We start from the raw sequence: 19,413 nt of genomic DNA, 5'->3' as shown, positions 1-19,413 counted from the left end.
TTTTTGGTATGTCCAGAAATTGACAAATCATAAAACCTTCTTTAAACATAAAGAGCACCACAAAACAATATTTTAATGTTTTCAGTGATGAAAGTTCATTCATATGTATCTATACTATAAGATTTGTGTAACAATATTACACTCACTATCCATAAAATAACTTGTTACAACGTTACTTTTGTGGCCTCAAGTCCTATTGCAGGGGTCGGCAAGTAAGTTTGGCATCGGGCCAAAAAAAATAAAAATTTCCCGCTAGATGGCGGGCCAGAGCATAGTCAAAGGATAATTTAAGAAAATTAATTGATAAAAAAATGCAACTAGAATTGCCTGGCAGACTGTTACAGTGTCTTTTGTAACTGGTAGGAGCCGTTACTCTGTGTTAAATCCTGTAGTAGGACAGTCATTAACAAACGCCACATTTGTGTGGCAGTGTCCGGCAGCATGTGAGCGGAGTGGAGCGCCAACAATTTCCCCTCCGCGCTCCGAGCATTTAATAATCACTCCGCTCCGGATTCACCATTTCCCGCTCCGCTCCACTCCTCGCTCACTGATATCAGAAACACCGCTCCTCATCTAAAGTATTTCAGCATGTTTGAAATACCACAGTTCTGTTCATAACGTATATTAAAAAATAAAATAAAGTAACAGGAGAGCTTCAAAGTGGCTTATTGGAACACTAGTGTGCAAACTTTTTTCCCACCAAATGAAAAGCTAATAATGGTTGTCAGTAATAAAAGGTTTTTGCGGTGCAAATTTAGTTTGTAATGAAAATAACAGTATGTTTTCGACAGTTATTTTACCTAAGGATCGATGTATTTCTTACAGATTTCTGCTCTTTTGAAAATCGGATACAGATGAAGTAGCACTGTAAGATTGCATTTGTTTTAATGCATTGTTGAGAGAGCGATTGCGTGTGAATGTTGTATTATACTTGTTTAAATCATGCTTTCAGCTGAAAATATTCAGTAGCCTATGTAGAAGGAACAAACAAATTCCTTGAGAACTATCATAGCCGTCACAATCTTTCTGATTTGAGTGATCCTTCTCTATCAAGCTAGCGACTTATGTTTAACGTGAATTCTTGCTAAATATGCAGCTATATTATGGGTCGTTGGCATGAATTGTAGGCTACTCGTGATGGAGCGCTCTTGGAGCGAGTGAAAACCATGATGCTCCGACTTTTTTAAAAATCCGCTCCTCGCTCCATTTAAAATCATACCGCTCCACTCGTGCTCCACTCACATACTCTGATTGAGAGCCACTGTTGCTGTCATGACAGATCTATTTCAGAACCAGCTGCTATCAAAATAATCTGGCTGCGGGCGCGGGCCAGATATTATTGCTGGCGGGCCAGTTTTGGCCCGCGGGCCGCCTGTTGCCAATCACTGAAAAAGAGGGAGATAAACAGAAATAGAGGAGGAGATGAGGAGATAGAGGGATACAACCAGGGTGTGAACTACGGGGGAGCTCGGCTTCCCTTAATAAGACATGGGCTCCCCTGGAAATGTGATTTGTGAAATTTTGGGGGGTCTCAAAAAATATTGACAATGTGTTATTTTGACGTGCAATTTCAGTTTTGTGTAATGTGATCATCTTGGATTATTATGTGTAAAATTGCAAAAATATAATTCATTCATGCATGAGGAACACTTGTGAGAGCTTCAGAAGGAGTGGACTGAAGCTGGAGTCAGTGCATCAAGAGTCTCCACGCTCAGACGTCTTCAGGAAAAGGACTACCAAGCCACTTCTGAACCAGAGACAACGTCAGAAGCGTCTTACCTGGGCTGTGGAGAAAAAGAACTGGACTGTTGCTCAGTGCTCCAAAGTCCTCTTTTCAGATGAAAGTAAATTTTGCATATACTAATTCACAACTTATATCTATTTTTATTTTCTAAGAATTTCATCTATAAATTTAAATTCTTACTTTTACACGACCTCTTATTTATTTAAAGGCATAAAAAGATACAGGGGTGGGGGGGCACACAATTACAATTACACAATATAAACAATGTAAGGGGAAAAAAAGAAAGAATAAACATAGAAATATTATTTTACAAATTTGCAAGGCACACATAGACCGCCAGTTGAGTTTAACTGAACAATTTGTTTTTGTATGTTTTAGTTTTAACATAGTTTATCACAGATTCATTAAATAAATGCCATTGTGATACTTATCGATATCTTGTAATGTCACAATAGCTGATGTCTATCTTAAGTCTGTTGACAACAATAAAATGAGCTTAATGTGGCAATTAACGGATCTGAAGAATCAGCATAATTAATAAGGTGAAAACAGGATCTATTGATATGAAATGAGCCTCAGACTATAAACACTCATTAAACAAGCCATAAAATTAAACTCGTAATAAAGCATAATAATATAATTTATATCATAAAGTAAAGTTATATACAAGAATAAAACGTTAGATATTATTCTTTGGGGAGGAACTCTATCTTTGAGTTGATCTGAATCTCACAGAATCTGCTGGTCTTGAAGATGAACTTTATTCACTGTGACATTTAGATGATGTTTCTTATGACAGATTAATATGGAAGAGATGCGGTGTAGCACTTGATAGCAGTGGACCTGAAGATAAACTACTTATTGTGATTGTATATTTTATGACTGCGTAGAGAAGATGAATCAGTGAAACTCTTCCCGCATGCAGTGCAGTGATACGGTTTCTCTCCAGTGTGGATCCTCTCATGTGTTTTCAGATGTCCTAACTGACTGAATCTCTTGTCGCAGTGTGAACACATGTAAGGTTTCTCTCCAGTGTGGATCCTCTGGTGCTGTTTCAAATCTTTATCTGTAATAAAAGTCTTCTCACACTCAAAGCACATATATTCTCTCACACCAGTGTGTATCTTCTGATGTACTTTTAAACTCTGCAGATGTGAAAAACTCTTTCCACACAAAGAACATGAATGTGGTTTCTCCTTTGAATGAACTGTCATGTGCTTCTTCAGGTTTGAAGCTCTCAAAAATGTTTTTCCACATTGATCACATTCATGCAGTTTCTCTCCAGTGTGGATGTTCATGTGTCTCTTAAGGTTTGCTGATTGTGTGAATCTCTTCCTGATCACACTGATCACATGTGAATGGTTTCTCTCCAGTGTGGATCCTCATGTGATGTTTGAGATGCTGTTTGCTTGTCAGACTCTTTCCACACTGAGTGCAGGTGAAACTTTTCTTGTCTCTTCTTTTCAGTAAAGAAACCCTTTCAGTCTGTGAGTGAGTTTTTTCTCCAGCTTTGACATGATGTTGTTTCTCCTCCATTAGATCTGAAATTAAAGTTAAAAGGGTTACAATATAAATAAATAATTAAAAATGTGAAGTGAAAATAGACAACGGTTACACCAAATTATGATCATTTGGACACATTTTTACAAAATAAGATCTAATAATCTAGGCCATTCTCCTCTGACCTCTAGCATCAACAAGGCATTTTCGCCCACAGGACTGCCGCATACTGGATGTTTTTCCCTTTTCACACCATTCTTTGTAAACCCTAGAAATGGTTGTGCGTGAAAATCCCAGTAACTGAGCAGATTGTGAAATACTCAGACCCGTCTGGCACCAACAACCATGCCACGCTCAAAATTGCTTAAATCACCTTTCTTTCCCATTCTTACATTCAGTTTGGAGTTCAGGAGATTGTCTTGACCAGGACCACACCCCTAAATGCATTGAAGCAACTGCCATGTGATTGGTTGATTAGATAATTGCATTAATGCGAAATTGAACAGGTGTTCCTAATAATCCTTTAGGTGAGTGTATTTATAACCCCATGATTAATTCTGTAAAGTGAGCAGTATTCAGCTATTTGTATGATCATGTAAAGTAAAACAACAGATTTTTTTTTACTTTTTATTTGTTAATGTGCAAAACATTTGTAATGAGGCATGTATGTACCTGTTTGTAAGGTATTTAAAATATTAACACTACCATTTAAAAGTCTGGAATAATTAAGATTGTTTAATGGTTTTAAAGGAAGTTTCTTCTGCTTACAAAGGTAGCATTTATTTGAGAAAATTACAGTAAAAACTATTATATTTTGAAAATTTATTACAATTTAAAATAGCTGTGGAATATATTGTAAAATGTGATTTATTACTGATCAAAGCTGAATATTCAGCATCATTACTTCAGTCTTCATTGTCACATGATCCTTCAGAAATCATTCTGATTTACTGCTCAATATCACTTTCTTTCAAGGAAAAAATGACTGAGCCCAAACTTTTGTTTTTTACACACACACATCTCTAAGAAAGTCCTGGTTTCTGTAGATAAAAAGCTTATTGCGACAACACAGAGTGATGTTTCTTCTTATGAGTCAGCAGCTGATTTGATTGGTTGAAACTCTTCCCACACGCAGTGTAGTGATATGGTTTCTCTCCGGTGTGAATCCTCTCATGTGCTTTCAGGGTTCCTGAGCGAGAGAACCGCTTGTTGCAGTGCGAACACTTGTATGGTTTCTCTCCAATGTGAATCCTCTGGTGCAGTTTCAAATGCGTGGCTGATATAAACCCATTCCCGCACTCAAAACACACCGGTGTGTATCTTCTGATGCTCTTTAAAACCATCCAGTCGTGCGAAACTCTTTCCACACAGAGAACACAAGTATGGCTTCTCCTTGCATGTGAACTTGCAAGTGTCTCTTTAGTATGGATGATGAAAGAAACATTTTACTGCATTGGTCGCAGTTATACGGCCTGACAGCAGAGTGAGTGTGAAGATGTTCTTTAAGACTGCTAATATGTGTGAAGCTCTTTCCACACTGGACGCAATTGTACGGTCTCTCTCTTAAAGGTTTTCTTTATAAGTGAAACTCTTTCTGCAGTGATCGCATGTGTGCGGCTTTACTCCGCTGTGGATTTTAATGTGTCTCCTAATGGCTCCTGAGAGTGCAAAACCTCTTCCGCATTGAGGACACATGAACGGTTTCTCTCCGGTATGAATACTTATGTGCCTGTTCAGGCCTGTTTTGTATGTGCAATGGTCGCACATGAACGGTTTCTCTCCGGTATGAACTCTTATGTGATCCACGAGGTTCCTTTTACACCTGAAACTCTTCCCACACTGAGAGCAAGTGAAGGGTTTCTCGCCGGTGTGAATTAGCATGTGGCGCTCAAGGCAGATTTTTTGCGTGAAACTCTTTGCACATTGAGGGCAGATGAAAACTTTTTTGGCTCTTTCTCGTTTTGGGGATTTTTTATTATTATCAGTCAGTGAACAACTCAATGATTTTTCTCCGGGTATGAAATTATGTTTCTCCTCAAGCAGTTCTTGAGTTTCCTCTTTCACTTCCATCAGGTCTACATAAACATAGGATATTAAATCATGGTAACACTTTATTTCGATAGTCCACTTTAGACATTCTACTAACAGTAAGTAACTTTGCAACTACATGTCAACTAGCAGTCATTAGAGTATTAGTAGACTGTCTGCTTAATATCTTCCAAGTATATGTCAACTTACTCGACTAACCCTACACCTACCCTACTGAGAGTTAGTAGACATGTAGTTGCAAATTAATGAGAATTAGTTGACATGTCGTTGACATATAGTTACAAAGTTACTTATAGTTAGTAGAATGTCTAAAGTGGACTATCGAAATAAAGTGTAACCTAAATCGTTATAAGAGCTTTGCTTTAGATTGACAAAATTCTCACAGCCACTATGGTTTTCTAACTTCCAAATTTGGTATTATTTGCTGGTTTATTGCAAAGCTCTTTTGATTCTTCAAACTACACCTACTAAAGTCCAAAGGACTGCATGCAGCTTGAATGTTCTCCAGCTTCATTGATGAAGGATCAAGAATAAACACAAACCTGTTTGTTCTTCAGTGTGTTTCATTCTGCAGGGTTCTGGATCTCTCTCTGTCCTTTAATAAACTCGGTCTTTGCAGATTTCACTTCTTCCTGGGGGACTGGATGCTCGTCTTCAATGTTCCAGCATTTATTGGTGAATTGTTAGAGGAACGTCACTGAAGATGGAATTGTTATCACTGCCAAAAAACAAACCAATTACAATACATTCTCACATTATCTAATTTGTATATGATCTAAATATCTATCATAAATTCTTACACATTCTTCGATGTATCTGCACCCTAATTAACATGGATTAGGTAATATAGAACGAATAAATGAACTCATCTATCAAACTGCTGTTATCTTTACCTTCAGTTATGTCCTACTCAAAATAAAGCAAGTTTCACTTACCACTTCGGGAAACTGATAGCAACCGTTACTCGACCGTTAACTGATCGACCTTAACTGCCGTTTTCAAATAAAGAGCGCGAAACTGAAAATTACCTCAACAAAACATCTTATGATAATCATTTAAAAATCATCTATATTTGTGCTAGCTCTCACTATGAGACTCTTGGAATCGTTGTAAATGTTATTTATTTCCATTCATTTTGCAATTCAAATGTACTATTTTATTAATTGCCGCCAACATATAAGAAATAACCGTTTGTGAGTATGAAACATTAAAATAAATATGTTCTATGATTTCCATATATAAAATCTTGGTATCCTAACCTTTTTATAATGATATAAATAATATAAACATTTCGCTGACAGCATCTTTGTTTACACTGCAATTTTACACCAAGAATATCAAAATGAAACTTACATCTTCTTCTACGTTTCATGGCGGGACACAAAACAGTGGAAGGTATGTTCCGCCACCTACTGGATTATAAAATATAACGCAAGGAGATGCAGGGAACTTGATAAAACGCATTGGTGCCAGAAAAGTGTACCTGAAATCTATTGTGTATTGATTTGAAATAAAAGACACGTGAAGCTTGTTTAAAGGTTTTACTTTTGGGAACAGCTAAGATTCTCCTCCACTCTCACCAACTTTCTGCTTTTGAATACTTCTTCATGTTCTAGGTGTCAGCAAAACATTAAAATACTGGGTGCCTTTTTTTCTTTTTTGTCAGAAAACGGAATAAAGAGGAAAGAAACTGCAGCTAATAAGAAGATTGTTGCAAGATTATAAGAGATGCACATATTAGTAATAACCAAAAAAGTCATAACCCTGCTGAAAACAAACAAACAATAGAAACCATCACAGAAACACCCATTTTGGGACATATTCCATTAGGATTTAATGGTTTTAACAAGCCACCAGTAGAAGGTGACCTGCAGTAGAGACCCACAGCCACAGGATCCATTACGGTTTCCATTAAAACCAATACAAGTCCCATTATAACCAGTAAAACCATTACTAATCTTTCTATTCATCAAACTTTCAGAAGACATTATTCAAAATCAATAAATGCTTTAATAGAAAATGGCATAACACCCCTATTACTAATCAAAAATTTAAGTTTTGATACATTTATGTTAGGAAATTTACAAAATATCTTCATGGAACATGATCTTTACTTAATATCCTAATGATTTAGCATAAAAGAGAAATCTATAATTTTGACTTGTATGTATTGTTGGTGATTGCTATAATGTGCTACTTATGACTGGTTTTGTGGTCCAGGGTCACAAATATCAAATTTTACATCACCTCTATTGTTCCAAACATTAATTCATGTAGCATAACTGCTGTAAGGTCATTTTGTCATGCATCTGTCCATATATTATTTGATAATGTATGTTGTAACCTTAGTTTCTTTTCAATGAAGAATCAAGAATAAACACCAACCTCTTTGTCTTTCAGTATCTGAGGTTTCATACTGCAGGATTCTGGATCATGTTCTCTTGAATAAACTCTTATTATTTAGCATATTTCAGTCCCAAGCCCATTGATATCTATAACAGGCCGTGTAGATCGCAACTGCTATCTGTTCTTAAAATATCGATAACATCGCTATAAATTGTCGCGGACAATATGTTCATGTCAAGTATAAATTAATGACAGCTAATATAGTTAACAATATTGCTCTCACCGTTACTTCTAAACCGTTTTCCCGTACGGAGTGATTTAACGAGAAGCTAGTTGTGAATATCGTTTTGCGAACAGTCAGTTTCAGCGATACATCTGGTTCACGAGCGTAAAATAGTACGCGTTCCGAAAGCGTATCGTGATCATAATAAACACTACCATCAAACAAATGTAACGTTAGTTACCTATTTCTGTACGACTAACCGGTCCGGAAGAACAAGCGTTACATATGGCCACGCCCACTCTTACGTACAATGGCTACGTTCCATTCGCTCATCTGGTCTCTCCTGTAACTCTCTTCAGCTCGCTTGTTGTAAGTATCTAAATTGTTTCTCATTTCAGAGTTTCTCTAAAAGCTTTATGTTCAAGGAACAGATCTGCTGATATGAGTGTGTGCATAAAAGTGTTAGCTGATGTTTATCAGCTGGCGCCCCCTGTATTCTAGCCGCTAACCCCCGCAGAAAACTCTGCAAGCAATTCATTATTCATTTACCTCTAAGTTATTCATATATGTGTACATTTTTATATTAAATAAGAACACTGTATGTAAAATTCGCTTTAAAGAACATTTGCATTTTTTTCATTTTTACTTATAGAGACAATTCATGGAAAATTTGGCATGCTAAAGTGGCAAATTTCTAACACCTGGTAGAAAAACAAGTACTATTAAAATAAACGTCATGATATTCCCACTATGACAAGAAGATGGCAGCAGAGGATCATGGTCTCATTTACCATTTCCATTCCGTAATATAGCACTTTACACGTTTTGCTTTTAGAAGCATATATGCGTTTATTGTGCTTATTTTATTGAATTTAAATATCGTATAAAATATATTTCTTTATTTAAAAATATTTTTTATTTAACATTTATGTTTGCACATATTTTAAGACATTACAAAATCGCTATTATAACATTTAAAACATATACAATATATATATTTTTTTTGGTTTTGTTAAAATTCAGCATTGTTTTGTACTGAAATATGAAGTAGCAAGAGTTTTGAAAAAGGCGAAAAGTGGCTAGCTTGTATTGTTAACAATCTTCTCAGTTCCTCTCAAATGTAAATCAAACCCTAATCCGTTCACAAACGTGACTTTTATATTTTTTGAGTACACAGAAATGAAGGGATATAACGTTCATCATTTTGCCCTCTTCATGGCTTACAATGAAAAAAATACTAATAGGCTAAACTTACCCATTTCTGTTAGTTCACTAGTTAGGACATTGCTGTCCTCATTTTAATGCATTGTTTTTCTTTCCCCCCGAACGTTTCTCTCCTCTATTCATTTTGGTCACGTGTCTGTGACAGTAATGTGTCGAAGGGTGAACGGTTGACATGTACTCAGTTTATAATAAATTCTTTAAAAGCCTTTAAATAAAAACGTTTCATTACATTATTTTCAACAACTAAGCTTTTGATTATTTATAGTTTTATTAAAGAAGAAATTTTCACAGAATGTGAAAGTGGTGCCCCCCTATGTGTGGCACCCCTATGTACTGCTTTATACTGCATAACCCATTTTTGCACCATTGACAAGCACAACAACAGCAGCGGCAGCGGCAGCCACGCCCACCAGAGCAGTGACGACCAATCAGCTTCAGCAGAATCACAACAGCAGACAGAGTCTGAGGAATAAAAACATGAGTTCAGCTCAGTCGATAACGTTAAATATCGGCTACAGCGGATTTATTTGTCATAGGTTTAAAATAGATCGAATTAAATATGCTTTAATAACATTTCAATTTATCATTTCAAAATGGCAATTTATTAAATTTAAAGATTAAATCACTATCACATTACAGATTAATTTTTAACTTTTGTCAGATTGTTTGCAAAATGCTCTAAATTTGACCAGTTATGGCTCTTGTTGAGATTTCTTTACATTTCAATAGTTTTGAAAAAGAGGAATGCATAAAGCCCTTTAGCCGATCGAAACCCGGATGCAGATATTATTTTGCGATACTAAGCAGCTATTTATTTCACTTTTTACAAGACTATTGACCAAATAAGTAAATATGTGGACAGGAAATTTGACTTTATTTTATATCTGTATATAATGTCAGAACAAATGTCTTCGCAATAAGACAAACAAGGCTACAATACTCAATATTAAAACTGAAGTAATAACTGAGTAATTATTCAATCTTTTAGTAAAAATGATTCAAATGACATAAAAATTATCGCACGTTGCATATTCCGAGTGTTCTGAAGGCATATGGTAGGGTTAGAAAATTTAATCTATTATTAAGCAGAAATCTCATGAATTATGAAACATCAAGACAAATAAAATCGAGATATGAAACAATACTCCTCTGAGGTGAATATCTCGGTTCTGAGATAGTGAGACAGGGTTATACAAACTAGAAAGTGTGCAAAGAGCGCTCCCTCTAATCAGTAAATGCTGTCACGATCTCACGGCGTTCTGTTAATCAATGAAGCTGTCTGCGCTGCACAATGAATCTCGTCATTTACATCCTATCTACACTTTGATATAATGAGAGCATTCACGAGCTTACAGACCTCAGCAGTGGACAAAAACTCAGCGGTTTGAGTGGATTCTAACTTAAACACTTCTGGTCGTTGCACCCTTGCAATTCTGTCAGAAAATGCAACACTTCTCTCAGAAAATGGTTCCAATTGCAAATGTTTTGGTATTCACGTGTTTATTGATTTTGTTTGCACTGCAACAACACACACACACACACACACACACACAAAACACTGAAGAAAAGTCAAATTTGATCAAATTTGAAAATTATTGGCACCTTGTCAAAATTGTAAGAAATAATTGCTTTTCAAGCATGTGATGCTCCTGTAATTTGTGTTTAGACACACATGTGCCAGGTAACAGGTGTGGGTAATATAGTAATCACACTTGGAACCAGTTCAAATGGAGAAAAGCTGACTCAACCTTTGTGTTGTGTGTCACACTGAGCATGGAGAACAGAAAGAAGTGTAAAGAGTTGTCTGTGGATTTAGGAGAAAAAACTGTGGAAAAACATGGACAATCTCAAGGCTACAAGTCCATCTCCAGAGATCTTAATGTTCCTGTGTGCACTGTGTGCAATATCATCAAGAGGTTTACAGCCCATGGCACTGTAGCTAACCTCCCTGGACGTGGACGGAAGAGCAAAATTAATGAAAAATTACAACGAAGGATTGTTCACCACTGCTGACACAAAGGCATAAAGCAAGACTGGAGTTTGCCAAAACTTATATGACTAAACCACAATCCTTCTGGGAGAACGTACTGTGGACAGATGAGACAAAAGTAGAGCGTTTTGGTAAAGGACATCATGGCACTGTTTACAGAAAAAGAAATGAGGCCCTCAAAGAAAAGAACACAGACCCTAGAATCAAACATGGTGGAGGTTCAAAGATGTTTTGGGGTTGCTTTGCTGGCATTGGATGTCTTGACTGTGTGAACAGTATCATGAAATCTGATAATTACCAAAGAATTGTGGGGCGCAACGTAGTGGCCAGTGTCAGAAAGCTGCGTCTCCACCAGAGGTAATGGGTCTTCCAGCAGGACAATGACCCGAAACCAGATCTGAATCCCATAAAACACCTGTGGAGAGATCTCAAAACAGCAGTTGGGAGAAGGCATCCTTCAAATCTGAATGACCTGGAGCAGTTTGCAAAAGAAGAGTGGTAAGAAACTCATTAATGGTTACAGGAAGCGATTGATTTGTTATTTTTTCCAAAGGGGGTGCTACCAAATATTTACCAAGTTAAGGGTGCCAATAATTTTGTCCAGTGCATTTTTTGAGTTCTGTGTGGAATTCTTAGTTTTTTTGTGTTGTTCCAATGCAAAAAACAAACAAACAAGCATTTTCTTCATCAGTTCACTACAAAGCCCACAACAGTGATGCTTAAAATGTCAGAAAACACTCTGAAACACAAATGAACTTTAATATTTATCTGGCGGTGACCACAGTTTCCGCTCCCACACCCACTACTTTAATATCATAAAAATCAACAAGCTTTTGCTGATCTTACATTTTCAAATGAATTCCGGCCCTGTATGAAGACTAATAGCAGTCAATTTCTTACCTTCAATCAATAAATTCATTTAGAATAACTACATGACTGTTGCCAATCAAATGAAATCAGTATCAACAAAATCCATCTTTGCACAGCAGAGGAAACACAGAAGCTGCTTCTTAAAGGAACAGCCGAAAGCTATATGTTTGTAAGAAACCATCATTCAGATGTTTTTAACTTCAAACCGTTGCTTCCAGCTAAAATCATTTTCATAAAAAGATATGAGAAGCCTAATCCGTGTATCATTAATTCGCTTCTTTCATTACATTAATGTGCATCATTCAGTACATTAATAAAAAAAATAGTATTTTTAGCTGTCTATGTGCTCCAGAAATTCTGGCAGATGTGAAAAAATAACAATTTATTAAAATTAAATAATAAGAATAACTTTTTGATGTGTAGTTTTTGTATCACTGTATGTTATTTATTTATTTTTTCGTGTGTTTAAGTTTGCCTTTAAATAAAATAAAAAATAATTGTTCACAAAAAATAATAATAAAAAGTTTTTAGCGATATAAAAATGGACTAATAATAATTTATAATAATAAACGTCTAAAATAATGTAAAGCTTTATTCTGAATGTGGCTGAACTTAAAATATTAAAATATACACATAGCTAGTTATACACATAGCCGCTTGGCATAATAAATTTAGTAAAACATGGAGAAAATGAGAACTTTATTGATTAATGCAAATACATATGGTAAATACACAGCAGTCAAGTGTGATCAGTTTGTCTTATCTGAAGAAAATATCAATCCTTAAAAAAGCCTTTCAAACTGGATGAGATTAGATTGAAAAAATCACTCAAATAAAAGCATGCTATTTTACATAATCTATTTTAAGCAAAGCAATATTTGGTCATTTTAAGCATTTTTCATGACAAACACTCGCATTTTGAGCATTAATGTGAGAATATGTTATGGTTTGTTCTCAAATCATCTTCTAGGGAGGAAATGAGCCACCTATAAAAGAAACAAACACCAACATATTAATATTTAAATCCATTAGAAATTAATGAAGTTTAATAAATTATATTAAAAACAAAACAGTTATATGAGAAATTACCATAATTATGGACCTGATGTGTGAATATGTGCTCGATCCTGTTCAGCTCTTCTGGATCTGATGTCATAAACCAGAATAACAACAGTAGCCACGCCCACCAGAGCAGAGAGGACCAATCGGATCACAGCTTTAGTAGAACCACAACAGTGGACAGAGTCTGAGGAATAAACACATGAGATCAGCTCAGTCAATAAACACTAATATCAGCTCTAATATCAGCGCTGATGTACCTGAACACGTGTGACCGAGTTGACTGATGTCCAGATGTCTCGTCTGGTTGCTGATGGGATTGTTGAGCACACAGCTGTAGGTGTTTTTATCCTGATATTCCACCTCCAGAGGTAGAGAGAGACTGATGCTGAGATCAGACACACTGATGCTGGACAATAAACTGTTTCCTTTGTACCAGGAGAGAGTCACATGACCCACATTCAACACTGAACACACCAATGAACAAGATGATGATGATGATGAAGAGCAGTTTGAAGAGTTACTGCTGATGACAGGAACCGGCAGATGAGCTGGAAACATGACCAAATCTAATCAACAACTATCTTATTTTCGCTTCAGTGTGTTCAACAGTCTGTAATCTCAAACTGTACAATGACTATATTTAAAGGACAGGACAAATGAGCTCTACTCACCACAGACAGAAACCCTGAATGCTTTTGATGACTGTTTTCCTAAAGATATCTTTGTTTTATAAATTCCAGCACCTTTAGTTGTGGTGTTTGTGATGGTCAGAGATCCAGTTTGATTGTCCAGCTTCAGTCTGTTTCTGGATATCTCAAACACACCATTAGAGATGACTGTGTTTGCTGGAAAAGCTTGATTGATTATAGGAAAATCCATTTCAATTTCATATGACCACCACCGTGTGTCATTTTCACTGATTTCAGTATGATCCGGGTTTAGAGTAACAGAATCTCCCTCTGATATTGATACTGATATTTCTTCTGCATCACAATCACTCTCTGAAACAGGGTTTGTCACAGATTAAGACTTTTAAATAACTTTGTTTACAAAAGTTCTTAGCTTGACATAAATTTCACTCTAAAATGTAAGCAGGTTCAATAAATGTAACTCACCATAGACAGTGAGGCTGAATGTTATTGCCATTTGATGGTTGCTTATTAGGCCTGTGTAATCTCCAGCATGTTGAGTTGTGATGTTTGTGATGGTCAGAGATCCAGTCTGTTTGTCCAGCTTCAGTCTGTTTCTGAATCTCCCATCAAGAACATCATCATATACAGTCATGCTGCCGGTCGTTACATTGGTATCAACGATCTTATTATCCTTAGAATCCCTGAACCTCCACTGAATCCTGCCAACCTGATTTATTTTAGTAATATCAGTGTTTAGAGTGACAGATTCTCCTTCTATCGCTAGCAATGACACCCATCTGATATCACTACCAAACACTCCTGAAGAACAGAGTTTGTCACAGGTCAAAATCAGTTGATATCAGTTTGATGAAGCTTCACTCAAATACTTTTAATCATTTAAATGTGAAGTAAAACTCACCAACCAGACGCCACAAACACAACCAGAACAAAACTAATTTAAGAAGCATTTTCTTAATTGGTTCACGATGCTTAAAATGTCTGAAAACACTCCAAGAACTGATATTTATGTCCTCTCTCAACAGGATTCGAGCTGCATCACAGTTTGATTTATCAGAGGAAGTCATGAAAATGAACAAGATTTTGCTGATCTTACACTCGATAACAAATTCTGGCCCTGTATGAAAACTAAATAGCAAATAGCAAAACAGTGAAATGTGTTGGATTAGATATCCATTATATATTCATCATATTTTATGCTAAATTCTTAGATTTAATCTATAAATTCATTTAGAATAACAAGACACTAAGGGACTGTTACCAACCAAATGAAATCAGTATCAACAAAATCCATCTTTGCACTGCAGAGGAAACACAGAAGCTGCATCTTAAAGGAACAGAAGAAATTTAGCATTCATAACTTACTCATGGATGCTCTGCAGTGAATGGGTGCCGTCAGAATGAGAGTCCAAACAGCTGATAAATACATCACAATAATCCACACCACTCCAGTCCATCAGTTAACATCTGGAGAAGACAAAACCTGCATGTTTGAAAGAAACAAATCCATTATTAAGATGTGTTTAAATAAAATACAAGTCTGTAATCCATAATAACAATTCCTCCAGTCAAACAGTGGTCTTCTCTGAATTGTGTTGTTGACAGCGTAAGATCCTTTGATTGATGTGTAATGTGATGTGTTTATATTGAAGTATTTAGCCTTTGATCTTTATTGGATTTGTTGAAGTTGATTTAGACTTCATGTATGATTTGTGCTAATGTGTTTGTAAATACTAATTGTTTATATTTGCTTATGGGTTACCAGCACTTGTTACCATGGAAATGTCTACTCCAAACATGAGTTTGATGACTGAATGAGTTTTAATGGACGTACCATCCCGTTAGCAATACCCTAACCAGCATAATATTCCTTCCAATTCTCTACAAGAGGCATCAGCGGTTCTTCTGTGGATTTGTTTGGAACAATATTTGTTATGAAATAGAACAAAAACAAACAATATAATGTCTAAAATGTAACTCAATTAACTTCTTGTTTGTTGAATTGTTGTAAGAAATCAAAATAACATTTACAACCCTGGTGATAATTGTGAAAAACAGCACTCTTGCTAATCTTGAATATCGAGGTCATTCCTAAATCATGCAGTGAAGGCGTGCAGTTTTATTTGTGCATGCACACTATAGTTTATCATACTGAACTACTGACACACTGTGCCCAGATACATCCAGCAGCGGCTGTTTATCCACCCAACAGATCAAACCACACTTCTGCACAGATAAAACATCGGAGGGGTCATTTGGACTCAAAAAACAGTAAATAACCATTATAATGTTTGCATGTGTTGTTACAACTAAATTCTTGAGTAAAAGTGATTGAAAACATGCATGTGATTGTTAGTTTGGAGAAATTTGCATTTGATTAATTATGAGATTTGGTCTTGGGAAAATTTGATTTTGTTTATAATGAGATCTCTGGCTTTTGATAGTTGTAGACGTTGGTATTTTGGCAAATCTGAGCAAAATAACTCATTTGAAACTCCATTTGAGGTTCCCTTAGTCTTTTCTTCTGGAAAAATAAGTGTCTGCATCAATGTTATGGTGGATTTACACAATTCACAGTTCGCTACGTACATAACAGTAAAAAAAAAGTTGAAAAAACACTCAAAAGAAGATAATTTGACCATTTTTTTAACCATCAGTTAAGTTGGAAACTGTAACGAGTGAAATAAGGTGTGGCTCCTTTAAGAGCTGAGCGTCATTCTGTGAGTAGTCTGCAGACGCATGTGCCACGAGAACCGCATGTGTGCGGGTCCGATGGTCTTATTTTCATTTCTGTTGCTCATTTTAAGTTTTCCTTCAAATAAGTGACGCTGTTGTCAGAGGAATAAAGCTCAAGATGTGGAATGCGACCCGTGTGAGCTTCGACTGATTTTCTGCAACTTGAGTTAGGCGAGCTATCCTTTACATTCAACCTAACTCAGCGCGTTACAAGTGGCGCCCGAACATTTTATCTCTGGCCTTGGATTTATGGTGTGGTTTACACGGATGCAGAGCCGTTTTGTGAAGGACCACGCCGAGACTGCCGTGAATTTCCGTCCGACTTGTGTGAATTTGCACTAGGCCGATTTCAACGCGTGTGAGCGTGAACAGCCCGACGACGCGGCGGACATTTTGTGTTACAGATGCGAGGAATTTATCTTCACGCGGATTTCTGTGGACACGGGAACGATCTTCATGGAAATTACTGTACAGCTCGCACTATGGTACGTTATGGTAATCGGAACCTTGACTGTTTGTAAACTTTGACTGCACTTGCCGTGACTTCAGCGTAGTTTTCTACAGCCGTTCGCGGGGATTCAACTGTATGTTCTAAATTGATTGATTTTGAACTGAAAGCGTTTTGCCTCTGATTTATCCTGGAATTGAACTGCACTTTGAGTCATCGTGTTATAATTTGAACTCTTCAACGTTCCCGGCTGTGTGGACTGAGTTTGTTCATCAAAGAAATCATAACAATAAGCAAAAAGAAAAAGCCATAGCAGACAAGGTAGACATTTAAGGACTCTGTGTTTGAAGTGTGGTGATACTGAACTGTTGTCATCTCTTCAGAACATTTCTGATGTTTTTCATATTTTTCATATATTGTCAGTTTCTTCCAAACGTTTTCCAAGAGTTTGTATTTAATTTGTTACTCTAATATTCCAGTGCAGGAAATTAATTCAAGTGTAACTGATTTGAATGATATTGCTCTAAGTAATTGTTTTGAATTTCATGTTGTTTTGAAGTAGTTGATTTCATTACAATGAGGAGACGTATTGATGACATGACTGATTTAACTGACCATTCTCCACACTTTGAGTATCCACCCAGACAAAGAGCGCCAGTATCGGCTGATTGTCTGGAGACGCAGGTCGAATCACTGAAAGATGAAGTGGCCATGCTGCGGAGATGCCTGAATGAGTCTCTCGACTTACAAAGAGGTATTATTGACCGCTGCACACAAAACTTGCACATGCCTACTGCATATCAGTTACTTCCACAGGTTAGACCTGTTGCTGCTTCTACCCCTCATGTCCAGATGCCAGCTGTTCAAATACCAGGACCTCAATCCTTTCAGGCTGAGACACACACCAGGACGGAGAATATAGTAGGCCTGGCTCAAAGCTCTCTGGAATTGAACAACGCAACCAGAACTCTAGCTTCAGTACTACATCAATCGAGACTGGAGCCTCCAGTATTTATGAATGATGGAAAAGTTCAGCCCGATGACTGGCTTCTGCTTGTTGATGCTTATAGAACTTCCTTGGGTCTGAGTGATGCTCAAACTTTGCTCGAATTACCACGCTTCTTAGCTAAAGAACCCAGGAAGTGGTTTACAGTCCTGAGTTCACATGTCACAACTTGGACACAGTTCTGCACACTGTTTAAGACTGTGTTTCTTCCATCAGATAACCAAGAGCGTGTCTGGAGAGGTATTCTTGACCGGGTACAAGCCCCGGGGGAACCATTTCCAACATTTGTAGCACACTTGCTATCTGAATTCAAGAAGCTCAAGTCTCCACCACCAGAGCGGGAACAAATTGATCTTATCTGCAAGCATGCACTGGAGCGCTACAGAGTTGCACTATATGGCAAGCAAATTACCTCAGTAATAGACCTTTTGATGTGTGCCCACGAGCTGCACTCTGCTCTTGGCCCTGACAGTCGTAATGACCAAGTGGTACAGAAAAGCAAACATGCACGAGAAACTTACTGTTTCAAATGCTCCACACCCGGCTTCACATCTAGGAACTGTCCGAACTGCAACGGGGTACATGCTGAATCTTTTCCGGCCACTGAAAACCAGAGTGGTCAAGTTTCTAATGAGTCACAAAAAACTAATGAGGATATGGAAGCCGCAGCATACATGGACAGAGGGGAGAAAAACCAAAGCTCGGTTCGGCAGAAGGTAAACTTCAGGGGGGGGAGGACGTTTCACAGAGGCAATCCTCCCTCCAGAAGATAAGTGTGCCTCAACCATGTCTTATGTCCCCACCTGAAGCGCTTGTACTTGGTCATGTGGAGGACCGTACTTCTCCTTCATTTTGGAATACACCATTTATCATTAAAGTCAACCTCTGTAACAAAGCGGTGGATGCAGCTCTGGACACAGGTGCCTCACTTTCGGCTGTTCGTACAAACATGATTTTTGATGTCTTACAACGTTCTCAGAAGGTTCAGCCTTGGACTTTACCCCCAATTCAGCTTGCTAATAGTGCATCTTGCAGTCCTACTGGAATCGTCTGGTTAAATATTGGCCTCCAAGGACAAAGTTTCTACCATCGATTTGTCATTATCCCTGATCTTTCTTCTCCACTCATCTTGGGAATGGATTTTATGCTGCGTGCATCAGTTAGCATTCATATCCCATCAAGAACAGTGACCCTGGGTGAATCTACTCCTCAGGAGATTTTGAGTGAATGGGTAGAGGCACCTGAGATTGGGAGCTTAATGTTCTTGAATGTCAGCCAGTCTGCCTTGGATGAGAAGATGGAGATGGCTTGTCTAGAGAGGGAACAAAAAGGGAAATTGTTGGACCTTCTTAAGGACTTCTTTAGCTTGTTTGATGGACACCTGGGTCACACCTCATTAGCAGAGCATGTAATCGACACCAGGGATGCAAAACCTGTTCACCTCCCGCCATACAGAACGTCACCAGCAAAAAAACAGATTATCGAGGACCAGATTCAGATGATGCTAGAGGAAAACATAATCGAACCTTCTTCTAGTCCATGGGCTGCGCCTGTGGTGATTGTCA

The 19,413-nt window shown here is 37.3% G+C and overlaps 1 protein-coding gene and 2 long non-coding RNA genes across 3 annotated transcripts in view; all 3 read right to left on the bottom strand.

The window, feature by feature from the left end:
- Window positions 1-19,413, bottom strand: part of LOC306867820 — a 307,945-nt gene that overhangs the window by 213,919 nt on the left and 74,613 nt on the right. The gene's annotated exons all lie outside the window — the stretch shown is intronic.
- LOC306867818 lies at window positions 1,863-6,652 on the bottom strand. The gene is made up of 3 exons (XR_013784061.1): window positions 6,229-6,652; window positions 5,836-6,011; window positions 1,863-3,285 (listed from the first exon to the last, which is right to left on the bottom strand). It is a non-coding gene; the product is annotated as an uncharacterized lncRNA (long non-coding RNA).
- LOC306867817 (uncharacterized protein) lies at window positions 12,630-14,003 on the bottom strand. Its single transcript, XM_079413713.1, has 4 exons — window positions 13,680-14,003; window positions 13,266-13,556; window positions 13,036-13,192; window positions 12,630-12,932 (listed from the first exon to the last, which is right to left on the bottom strand). Exons 1-3 carry the CDS (start codon window positions 13,885-13,887, stop codon window positions 13,041-13,043), a joined length of 651 nt encoding a protein of 216 aa, XP_079269839.1. The 5' UTR covers window positions 13,888-14,003; the 3' UTR covers window positions 12,630-12,932; window positions 13,036-13,040.

Source organism: Barbus barbus, assembly GCF_936440315.1.
Source record: "Barbus barbus genome assembly, chromosome: 49".
NCBI lineage: Eukaryota > Metazoa > Chordata > Actinopteri > Cypriniformes > Cyprinidae > Barbus > Barbus barbus.
Note: the sequence above shows the minus strand (reverse complement) of the source record. Positions and strands in the feature narration are given on the sequence as shown.